The sequence below is a fragment of the Monodelphis domestica genome, chromosome 6 (assembly GCF_027887165.1).
Source record: "Monodelphis domestica isolate mMonDom1 chromosome 6, mMonDom1.pri, whole genome shotgun sequence".
Lineage (NCBI taxonomy): Eukaryota > Metazoa > Chordata > Mammalia > Didelphimorphia > Didelphidae > Monodelphis > Monodelphis domestica.
Genome location: NC_077232.1, coordinates 297,513,712 through 297,525,788, shown reverse-complemented (window position 1 = coordinate 297,525,788; position 12,077 = coordinate 297,513,712). Strand labels below are relative to the sequence as shown.

The 12,077-nt window shown below is 45.3% G+C and overlaps 1 protein-coding gene across 1 annotated transcript in view; it reads right to left on the bottom strand.

Moving 5' to 3' along the window:
* Positions 1-12,077, bottom strand: part of WRN (WRN RecQ like helicase) — a 136,578-nt gene that overhangs the window by 90,334 nt on the left and 34,167 nt on the right. The window contains exons 2-8 of the mRNA XM_007495569.3: positions 11,207-11,320; positions 8,861-8,961; positions 7,126-7,271; positions 6,440-6,585; positions 5,474-5,623; positions 3,267-3,336; positions 1,161-1,275 (exon numbers count right to left, since the gene is read on the bottom strand). Coding sequence (XP_007495631.2) covers positions 1,161-1,275; positions 3,267-3,336; positions 5,474-5,623; positions 6,440-6,585; positions 7,126-7,271; positions 8,861-8,961; positions 11,207-11,302 — 824 coding nt within the window. The 5' untranslated portion in view covers positions 11,303-11,320. The remainder of the gene's footprint in view (positions 1-1,160; positions 1,276-3,266; positions 3,337-5,473; positions 5,624-6,439; positions 6,586-7,125; positions 7,272-8,860; positions 8,962-11,206; positions 11,321-12,077) is intronic.

Genomic DNA, 12,077 nt, shown 5'->3' with positions numbered 1-12,077 from the left:
GTAGGGGATATTGGAAAATTGAGACACTAATGCACTGTTGGGGGATTTGTGAAGCGATTCAACCATTCTGGAGAGCATTTTGGACCTATGCTTAAAGGGCCATAAAACAGTACATAGCCTTTGATCCAGCAGTACCATTTCGAGGTTTGTATCCCAAAGAGATAAAAAAAAAGGAGACTGATCAATGTGTATAAAAATATGTAAAGCAGTTCTTTTGGGGGGGGGGGGCAAAGAATTGGAAAGTAAGGGGATATCCATCAATTGGGGAATGATGATTACATGATTGTGATGAAATGCCATTGTTTCATAAGAAATGATAAGATGTTTTCAGAAAAACCTGGAAAGGCTTCAATCAACTAATACCTAGTGAAGTAAGCAAAACCATGAGAACATTGTACACAGCAGCATCATTATTGTAGGATGAACAACCGTGAACGACTTAGCTACTTTCAACAATACAATGATCCAAAAAAGGATTCATGATAAAAAAAAAACATCATCTGCTTCTAGAAAAAGAATTGATGACTTCTAAATCCAAACATAGCAAACTTTTTTCACTTTTTCTTAATTTCTTTTGTTTGCATTTACTCCAACAAAAAGATTAACATGGAAAAATTCTTTCTATGACTACACATGTAAAATCTATATCAGAGTGCTTATATCAGCAGGGGAAGAAGGAAGAGAGAATTTGAAACTCAAAATTTTTTTAAACACTTAAAATTGTTTTTACATGTAACTGGGAAAAAATAAAATAGCAATAAGCTAAAAAAGATTCTCAGCTTTCTGTTTTCCTTCTAGGAAAAAAATGGCATACGAAACACAATAGAAACCAGATACCAAGAAGCTCCTTATTCTAGATCAGAACACAGAAATCTTCAATAAGCTTTCTTAGCACCCTTAAAGCTTAAGGAAATCATTCCCAGTCTCTATGTTTCCTAGAAGTCCTCTAGAACAGACTAAGGTTCTGCACCCTCACCAATTAAAGACATGTATGAGGAGATGACTATCTTTCATTTCCTCAGAAATCAGAGCCCAATGAGCAGGCTCAGCGGCATATCATTTTGAACTTACATACACTTATAATGAGTATACTCCTATGTCAGCAGCACAATCATGCCCAACACAAAGAGAGCAAGATAAGTAGGAAAGAAAGGACATGCCTCTGTGGCTCTTGGGAGGGTCTCCGAGGATGGGAAAAACGCTTGGTCAGATCCACCATCTCTTCAGAGAGTGACAGCAACTGCTTCTTTACCTTCTCAGGAAATTGGTCCTCCGCTGGAAAAATCAAGGTTACACTCACCAGCCAGAACATCATCACAACTGTCACCACAAATGGTATCTCTGCACTGATCCAAGCCACGCTCATGGCCCTCTTCCCCCTCCAATACAACAGCAAGGATGGTAAAGATGGCAGAACAAGATGAGTGCAAAAGGTGTAAGACAGAAGCAAGAAAAAATATTCTCTCTATAGATTTTTATACAATTTTAGGATATACTTCTTACTGTCTGCAATTTAGTCTTTAAAACGTATGATTCAATTTTTTTTTTAACTTAAAGGACTGTTCATTCACCTAGACTACCAACTAACCTAGAAAAATTCTACGACTGTAGCAGTTTAAGAGGAGCCCAGTTCTTAGGCAATCTCATTTGAAGGGAAGGAATGTTCTCAGAGAGGTCCCAGCAAACCTGGCTCAAATCTTTGTAGAATCAGCAATGACCCCAAGACCCAAGATGCAACAACAGTCACCAGAGTCCCATGATATAGTCAACTGGACAAACCTCTGTGATATCCTTACTGAGACATATGGGGATGGCTATTGCTTGGGTCAGTGGCTTTTGGACAAGGCTTGGGATTTCCTGAGTCTGGGGGTGTAGCCTGTGGGGCTGGCCAAGCTTACTAACCATGGCACCCAGCATGAGCACACTTCAGTGGCGTTCTAACCTCAGCATTCCAATGACCCCATGCTGGCTCTGGCCTCATGGATCAATAGGACCACGGCTCCTATTTTCCTATATTCACCTGCCTATGACTTCACCCTTCCAAGGCCACCCTGCCCTATATATGTGATATCATCCCTCTTAGACTGAAAGCAGCCAGAGAGCAGGAACTCCTCTGTAACTATATCCCCAACACTTCATTCACATGGAACCCAAGTCTTCCTTACACAAAGAGCCAACTTTCTGTCAATTCCACAGACACGAAACCAAAAAAGAATACTAAACCAAGGATCCTCCTCTATCAATTCATCTCAAATTTAAGTCTAATAATTTTGGTCAGAAAGACCAATCAATGAGAGCTTCAGGTTTACAGCTAATTTAATGTAATTTCCTGGTCATGATCTACTTCTTAAGAGTCAATATGCATGTTTTAAAAGTTAGAAGTTGGATCTAAATAAGTTCTCATTTTCTAAGTTTTGTCTCTACATTATAGTCTTCAAAATAAAGAGAAAATATCACTTTAAAACAAGGAACACAAGAGACAAAGGATTGAGAGCCAGGCCTAGAGATGGGAGGTCCTAGGTTCAAATCTGGCCTCAGACACTTCCCAGCTGTGTGACCCTGGACAAGTCACTTAACCCCCATTGCCTAGCCTTTATCACTCTCCTTCCTTGGAACCAATACACAGTATTGATTCCAAGACAGAAAGTAAGGGTTTAAAAAAAAAGAAGAAGAAGAAGAATCTGTACATGGACCCCAGTGCCATGCCAGCAACATCTCAGTCAGGTCAGTCACACCAGATGCCTGCCTGAATAGCTCAAGTCTAGGCAGCCAAACCTCTGAGTCTGGTTAACATTTTAGCTATCAGGATTTAGGGAGAAATTCCACATGGAACCAATTACCTCTGTCCCTAGCACATGGAAGGAATGGATTTCTAAGTATATCATTCCAAATTGGATGAAGTCAAAAGCAGGCACCTTCCACGGTGGCTCTGGGGGATTTTCCCTAAGATCCTGTCCAGCAGTCAGGCCAGAGTTTTTAACCACGAATGGCCTGGCTTCTTCCCCATCTGACCTCAAGCTCCACAGGAGCAGGGGTTGTGACATCAGGTGGTCTTTGTGTCTCCAGAGGCTGGGATGGAGCAAGACTCCATAACTACTTGCTGACTAATTAACTGATGTGACGGCAACACTTTCTTCCAATCTTGCACGAGGTGAGTCCCATGTGCAGGACATTATCTCTAGCTGCCTCATGGACTTCCGGTGGGTCTTCCCTCACCATTGTGGACTTGTCAGTATCCAGTTTCAGAATATCATCAAACAACTCACTGGCTTTTGTTGGAAGCATCTGGTCAGTTCCACTCAAGGTTTCCAATTGTTGGTGAATGATGAAACTAGCCTACAAGAACAACAAAAAAGAATTACAGAAATCTTCCAAAATCTTTCTCTTTCTGTCTGGTCCTTTACTTAGGGTCCCATCAGACCACAGATCTGTACTCTGCCCAGCATCAGCAGCACGATATTCTGTCTTGGTTGGATCTCCTAACAGGCCATGCTTAACTCCAACTTGACAAAAACTCTGCTTCCATGACAGCAGGCCACTTCACTCCCAGGTCTCCAAGTACTGTCCTTCAAGGATCACTGAGAAGGCCTGGGATTTCCCACAAAGGACACCCAGGAAAAGAAGTGACCTATTTCCTGGCTCAAGAACATCATCTTCTCCAGGACAGATACCCACAAGGTAAACAAAGTGAAATTACCATAAAGAAATAAACCTTTTTAAAAAATTCCCAATTCTGTGACACCGAAACAGCACATAGGCCCATCTATGTCCTTGGATGTGGACACAGAAACAAGGACTGCGGCTGTCATTACAATGGCTCAGGGAACTTGCAGGCTGTCCTAAGGCATTGCTAAAGGAAGGGGGCTTAACGAGAGTCATCCGAGTGGAACCCCAACTGGTTCAGAGGCAAGTCCTGCCCAGGGGTCCAAGCCTGCTCTTCGCCGCCCCCCCCCCAGCTCAGCTGCACTAGATTCCAGGTGTGACCCCTCTCTTCAGCCTTCTTAGAGGCTATGCCAGAACAGGAGCTCAGCCAGACTCTAAGCCAAGTTGGTCAAGACCCACTACTGCACCACCTAATCAGACACCTAATCAGAATGTGATACCCCAGGGGGGCAGCTGGGTGGCTCAGTGGATTGAGAGCCAGGCCCAGAGATGGGAGGTCCTAGGTTCAAATCTGGCCTCAGACACTTCCCAGCTGTGTGACCCTGGGCAAGTCACTTAACCCCCATTGCCTAGCCCTTACCACTCTTCTGCCTTGGAGCCAATACACAGTATTGACTCCAAGATGGAAGTTAAGGGTTTAAAAAAAAAAAGAATGTGATGCCCCAGGACCACTCTAAAAACATTCAGAGGGAACAGTCACCCAGGAACACAAGTACTCCTGCGTCTATGCAGACAAGGAAAAGGTATCACTAGTGTCAATGGAGGAACTGCTCACATGCAGAAAGTGCATGTCTTTGCAAACATTACAGTATGAACACAGAGAAACACTAAAGTTTCTATTGTATCTCGGAGCATTTAAGAGAAATTCAAATTTTTCCAACATTCCAACTAGAGAAATGACAATGAAAAGTTGTGTCCTTAGGTATGTTTGCACATCTGGATGCGACATATCTATTTTCTTCCACTAGTCAATCTATTTTTTAACTAGTGCCAAATTGCAGGATGTAACCTGGATATACAGGCAGAGAGCAGGCAAGGAGACATCAGAGCCCCCCGTCTGACTCCAAGTGGCCCACATATACAGAGAAGGGGGTACCTTTTCAGTCTGTAAGGCTGGCCACGTCATAGAATTCTAGAGGCAGCCACTGACTTGACCAGGAGGAATCCGACACCCCTGGAAGGTGAGAAGCAAGCTAGCAAAGGTAGAAGAGCCAGCTCCTGAAAGGAAATTCCTGTCTCCACTCATATTTCTTCCAGAGTATATATAGCAGGGGGCTGGAGAGTCCAGCTGACGAGAAAAGTAGACCCCCAGAGCCCAGTAGAAACCTGACCAGCAGGTAGGGCTGTCCAAGGGAAAAGTATGAGGATATAGGGAAGAAAAGAAAGGTCCCTTTCATGTATCTCCACTAGTTTTCTGTATATATATGTGCCTATTCTTTTCCTTTGTTATCATCATTTGTAACAGCCTAGTTCAGGAGACATCTTTGCTTTTGGGCTGACTCTTACAGAATACACCAGCAGTAGTAGCGAGAGCTTCTGCTGTAAGAGTGTGGCTCCCAAGGGCAAGCCGGGGGGGGAAGCTGGTTGGATATGTTCACATCACAAGATCACAGGATAAGATCCACAGACTAAGGCTCCAACTGAACTTTCCCTTGACTTTATGGCAACAACAATTAATGGAATTTAGCGATCTATGCACGGGCATTACTTGGTTAATCAGCACCGAGATGGGCTGCCACTTGAGATCAGGGTGGCTGGCTCTAAGACAAGTCACCAGAAAGTGTCCCCTACACCCATCTGTCATACGTACGTAAGCATCAATGGCAGCATACTGCTTCTGGTCCTCAGTGAGTGGGAAGTCTTCCCAGCGCCCACAGCGGATGGACTGCTCCTTCAGAAGACACTTCCTGAAGAGATGCTTAACCAAACCATCCAAGCTCCAATTCTCTTTACACCTGAGCTGAAAGCCATAGAAAAGGAGCACAAAACAGTATGTACAGATTTAATCTGATGAGGACCATACCTGCTAGAGGCCCTGGACTGGAACTGTCCATGAGGCACCTCCAAGAGTCCAGCCAGAGAGATAATCCTAGCCAGAGCCCAACCCAATCACTCAAGGCCCAGGAGCCAAGGCTTGGAGCTCCTAGGACATCCTTTTACAGAGAGAGAAATGGAGCCTGAGAGCTGGGAAGGAATCTGCCTAAGACCACATGGGAAGTGAAGAGAGGAGAGGTGGGATTCAAATGCAGGCCTTAGCCACTGTCACCAGTTCTAACTCTGAGATTTCTCGAAGGCATTAAAATTTGGTTTTCATGACAATGAGATGGAAAGATTCATAAGTGGTTCATTTTCTCCAATAAACTATTTGGTGGAGAATAAGGAGGCAGAATGACAGCCCTACAGGTCTACAGCCTGCTTATCCAAAGCCTACTAGATGCTATGGGGTTTGTGGCACACTTCCTGAAATAACACTGGGAGGGGACAGGCCACACAGAGATGAGAATAAGTGAACTACCCCTAAAAAAATATCCCGTAGGAATTATTTTTGTAAAATCACCAAATAATATACAACCCCCCAAAAGGAAGTAACTAAGAAGAAGGAGGAGGTCGTGGCTGGAATTAGCTGTCAGGAGAGAATACTGGGAAGAGAGGTTTCTACAAGGCCCTCTGAAGCCCAGATCTTTTCTCGGCTCTCCCTATAAAGGTGCTGGCCCCAGGATCAGACATTCTCTGGTTCCCCACAAGGAGGAACCTCCAAGCCCAGCTGTGTAGGTACCTTCTCATTGGCCAGACTGGCCAGCTCCACAAAGCTCCTGAGATGGACATCAAAGTCTCTGAGGAGCTTCCACTGGTCGCCAGTTCCCAGGCCAGCCTTCCGAATGGTTTCACTCTCCAGTAACATCTTCAGTCCCCGGGGGAAAACTGAAATAGACTCGGGGGTTGGTCCCCTGGCTTCCTGAGTCCCCATGCTTCCCCAGCCTCCCAGCTGGACCAGCAATCACCTGGTCCAGGAGAACACTGCCCTGAGGCATGAGGTCCTTATGATAGGTCACTTATCATTAAACAGGCATTAATTAAGCACCTCCAACAGGCCAGGCACTCTGCTAGGTACTGGGTGTATATAAAACAAGAAAGGAAACAGTTCCCACCCTTGGGGCAAAAACTACATGCCCACAAGGAGACCTGAGACAGACCTTGAGGAAATTCAAGGTTGTTTGGCAGGGATGGGTGGCTAGCAGCCAGGGAGCAGTCAGGAAAGGGCTCCCGTGGGCAACAACACTAGGTGGAGCCCCCGAGGATACCTGGGGTGGCCAGAAGTGAGAGGTCAACATGCCAGACTCCCTGGGGCAGGGCATAGGATTGGCAGCAGGAAAATGGGACAGAAGAGAGTGGGCAGGCGGGCAGGGGAGAGGGAAGGCCACAGAACTCACTGTATAAAGGATTCCACACAGCAGTACCAACCTGACATAGAAGCAATGTGAAATAAATAGCATTTGCTCTCAGAGACACATAACTGGATGAGGGCAACCCGGCCTGGCCTGCCCTTCCAAAATGGTGGTGGCCACTCCATGTCAAAGCCGATCACAGCTCCATCAGATAAGCTCATTCTGAAGGGGAAAAAATGCCACATGATGCAGCCCAACATTTGCACCCTGTTACTCCAAGGAAAGCAGAGGTTTTTCAATTCAGTAATCTCCAGTCAGTCACAGAGATGCCCAAGCTACCTTTGAAGATGCCCAAACTTGAGCTAGAATTTGTGTGATATGGCACCCAAGAGGAACAGCTGGGGCCGAGCCTTCTCATAACCCTGGCTCAGCTTACAGGGTGACAAATAAACTGACTCTAAAAAGGTCTCTAAGCAAGTGGAGACCCAGGCTACACTGGGAATGACAGCCCCCCAGGGTCTCCCCATCCTGGTGTTCTGTGGGACACTTGGGCCAAGGCAGCATGGCAGGGGGAAGGAGCTACCCTTGAACTGAGGCAAAGGAGGGTTCAAATCAAACCTCAATTGGGTGACCCTGGGCAGGGTCCATCCCTGGGCCCAGTCTCAGGTACCTCACCTAAAAAATGACTCTGAGCACCTTCACCACACTCAATCTATGACTGAACCTATAATCTTGCACAGATGTAAAAAAAATAGCAAGACTGATACATTAACTAGACACAATGCACAGGCCTGGTAGACACAAGAAGATCGGACAAAACCTCAGGGAAGTCCTGGAGGCAGGGACCTGAGATAGCCTTTCACATAGACTAGATGTACAGGTAACCCCAGGCAGGCTGGCCCATCTCTGGGGGTTGGAGAGAGTCTCTAAGCCTGGAGGTGGTACAGGAGCCTGCTTCCATCCTAATGGACATTCCCTGCCCTGACAGTCACAGCACCCGCAGCACCAGCCCCCCAGCCGTGTCTCACTCGCCTGCTGCTGCCAGTCCTCCCAAGGCTTCACAGATACCCCCAGAGACAGAGAGTAACTCCCCACTGCCCCCCACACTTCCCCTCCTTACCCCAGGAGGGACTCTTGATCCCTGCTTGGGGTGCCTCAGCCCCACCCACGGGGAACAGCCCATCCTCACTGAGTTCTGAGCCTGCAGAGTTCCTCTAACCTGGCTTTCTAGATCAACTGAGATCTCAGCAACCTCGATGCTTCATTTTTGGTCTCGTGATCTCCTCAGTGCCAGCCTCCTTCTTATTCCCTTCACAGTCACCCCTCCATTTAGGGCACAGTCAACTATTCTTCCTGAACTTGATTAATTCGAAACAGGCTGACAAATAGTTCTAAGCAAAGGGTTAACAATAAAGACAAAACAAGGGCCCAACGTGAAGCAATCACCTTCTGAAGAAAAGTCTTTCAAATTTCATTCTCTGATTTGGGTTATTTAAAAACTATACTCTAATTCTTAAAATATGATAAAATCTTTAAAAGAGGCTCTCACTTGCACTGAAGGTGAGAAGGGATTCTCTCAGACACCCTGAGATGCAGTGTGGCAAATGGAGAGGGCCAGCCTGGGAGTCAGGAAGCCCTGGATTCGACTCTTTCCTCTGCTCCCCAGAGAAAAGAAAGTTCTGACCAACATCCACCAACAGCAAGGACTTGACCAAGGAAATTGCAGGCTCAGTTCCTACCTCTATCTGCCCATTAGCAGCTGTCCTTCAGGAGCAGAGATGTAGCTGCCTTAAGGCACCCATGCCTCTTACCGAATGTCTTCTGCCAGGAAAGAACAGTCGTTCGCTTCGTAGCTGTAAACGATGGATCCGGGGAATTTCAGTAAGGGAAGGTTATCTTCCAGAAGACTCCTCTGAAGAGAAAGTGTGGGGGGAAATGCAAATCAGAAAAGGGCTTCAAACATCTAGTATGTATTTCCTCAGCTGACTTCCTCTGGCCAGCTCTGACCATACACAGACAATTAAGCCCACACGTTCTGAACACAGCCCAAACACATCCCAGTAAGCCAGGCAAGGGAGGCTCAGAGACAAAAATCAAGGTCTGCCCTCATAGACCTGCTGTGCCACTAACTCAAAGAGAAGGGAAGGGGGGAGGGGAGGAAAGGAGGGAATACCCCTCCTCAATTTCTTCTCAGCCTGGGGCCCCTACTCTTCTCCTCCAGCACACAACACCTCCCTCATCCAGCACCATCTCCCTACAGACAACACCATTTTCTTACCACAAGGCCTAACTTCACTCCTCAATCTTAGTCCTGCGTCATGAATCACCTGCTGGATTCCACAGCAGATCAGATGCCCCCTCCCCCTCTTCCCTTTCCCTGCTAAGACCCTGCCTTCCTTCAGGACACCACAGGGCCTCCCAAACATGTCCTGGCTGCTGCTCCCCGGGCCTCCCAGACCCTCTGTCTTCCTTCCCTTCTCTCCAGGCAAATGGCCACCACAGACTCCAGGCCTTCCAAAAGATCCTCTTCCTTAATCTACTCAAGTAGTCTCCTACTTGGCCTCCCTGAGACCCCATCCATCCTCCACAGAAATGCCAGGATAATCTTAGTTTCACCAGGATTCCCCTGTGTAAAGTCCTTAAGGAGATAAATGAACAACAAATGCTGACTGACTGACTGACTCCTGGCTGTCTAGAGGACAAAATTAAAACTCTGCCTGAGAATTTAAGGCTCTCCACAATAGGATCGGGTCTATGTTGGCAGCCTTTTTTATAGGACCTTTCAACAGACACCAAGTTCAAGTCAAATACACTATTACCCCCTGCCCAAACCTGATCTTTTATCTCCTATCTGCATGCATTTGTACAAGTGGTTCTCAAAACGTTTTTCCACTTTGATAGCTAAGAAACTTGTTTCCCTCAAGATTTAACTTGGGCTCCCTGGACACTTTCCTAGACCTCTCCACTCATTAATAATGCCTTCTACTCCTTAATTTTCCTTATACTACATTTAGCTAACTCTCTCTTTTATCTCCTCAGAAGAATGTTGTGAATTATCCCAGCTATTTTAGGAAGTAATTTGGAATTCCACTAAGAGAATTATTAAAGTCCACATACCCTCTGACCAGGGGAGCCCAATTCAAGGAACTTAAAGATCAAAATAAAAAGGCCTTCTATTCGCCCAAAGAGCAGAGCAACCCATTTTTGTAAGAGCAAAGAACCAGAAGCAAAATAAATGCCTTAACAATTTGGGAACCAAGAAATGAAACAGAATTCACATTAAAGCAGCAAAGAACATAAAGAATACAGAGAAGCAAAGGAAGAGTTACATGACCTGGTGCTAAAACCAGGAAAACAACATACTCCAAAGACTACAATAATCAAAACAATGGAAAGAAAAGATTCCACTGAATGCTGTGGAATTATCATGACCCAGCCTGGCCCCAAAGAGGAGAGAAGAAAATGAACTTCTCTCCCTGCCTCCCTCCATTCTATTCTAGGTAGGATGGGGAGCTCTGGGCTGGGATTCCATTGACATTTGGTGAGTTCTGCTGAATGGCTACAGGCTTTTCCCCTCTATTTTATTCTATGTTACAAAGGGAGGGGTGGGAGGTGGGAGCAGGGAAAATAATATTGAATAAGTAAAATAAAACAAAAGATGATGATGAAAAACAAAAAACAAAATGAATCTAAGGCCTCTGAAGGCCGGAAAGATCTCACCATCTTCACACTCCCATCCTAGGACTCACCGCTCCAACAGTAAGCACAATCAGGGCCAATTTAAGTGATTCATGGTCACTTTCACTATCACAAGGATAATTATTGACTACATTAAGAGGAAAAAGAATTCTTTATAAACTACACCTTGCTAAATTTCATTCCTCAGTCATCACACAGATGATCCTACTATTACAAGTGAATGATGGCTAATAAAATGGATGTTTTGATGGATAATCAAACAAATTTTTCATGCTCCCAGTTCACCTAGGTAACAGATAGCCTAGGTTATCAATGACAATGATAAAAGTCAACAGCAATTTGTTAAACTGAAAAAGAAGTTGTCCAGACTGAACATGGCACACTCACAAGAGAAAATACAAGCAGAAAAAAAGCCCTTGACAACTTCACATGAAAGTCAATCTCCACAAGTAACAAACCTTTTTTTTTTCTGGATCAGGTTCCTTTTGCAGTGCAGACATCCACTCAGGGAGTTTTCGTGCTTGGAGAGTCTTCGACACCTCATTCTCATTCATCTTAAGAAATCTCTAGTTCTTAAAATGAGAAAAAGTAATAATTCAGTCAGAAATCTTGGGGAACCTTAGCCTATATGGAGCAGCATCCAGGTGGACAATTACATGGACAAGGGAGAACACCCCTTTTCTATAACCCTGAGGCTGGCCAAATGGATCAAGCAGTCAGCAGCATCAGAAAAGAAACATCTGGGCACAACAGAAGAAAAACAATCCCTAACCACTAGTGTGGACAGAGCAAAGGGACACTTTTGGAGGTTTCTGATGAAGGCTGAGTATCTGCCCTATGGGACTCAGAGATTTCTGCCTGATCTATGAGCTGAAATTCAGTGATTCATGGAATAAACTCCCAACATGAGTTTGAGAGAAGAGTGGCCAGACCCAGAAAGAAGGGAATCAGAACCCATCATGCTAGCTCTCTAGAACCAACACTTGCATCCTGCTCCACATACTGTTAACGTGAGTTGGGGGGGGGGGGGGGGGTCTCCAAAAATGTAACATGAGAAATTTCCATCCAGACAAAGGACTAAATGAGCTCTAAGGTCCCTTTCGGGTCTAAAAGTCTAAATTTGTAAGAGGTTTGCCTTCAAAAAATGGCATTCAACTCATAAACAATGAGAACGGTTGACTTTACAAAGAATTTCTCTGATGAAGGCAAACACATGGCCAATGGTCTCTAGGAATTCAGTATCACCAAGTCATTCATCGTTTGGCTCCATTAACCTATCCTCAAAAAGCTCAGAAAAACCATCTGTTATCATCCTTCTACAAACCAAAA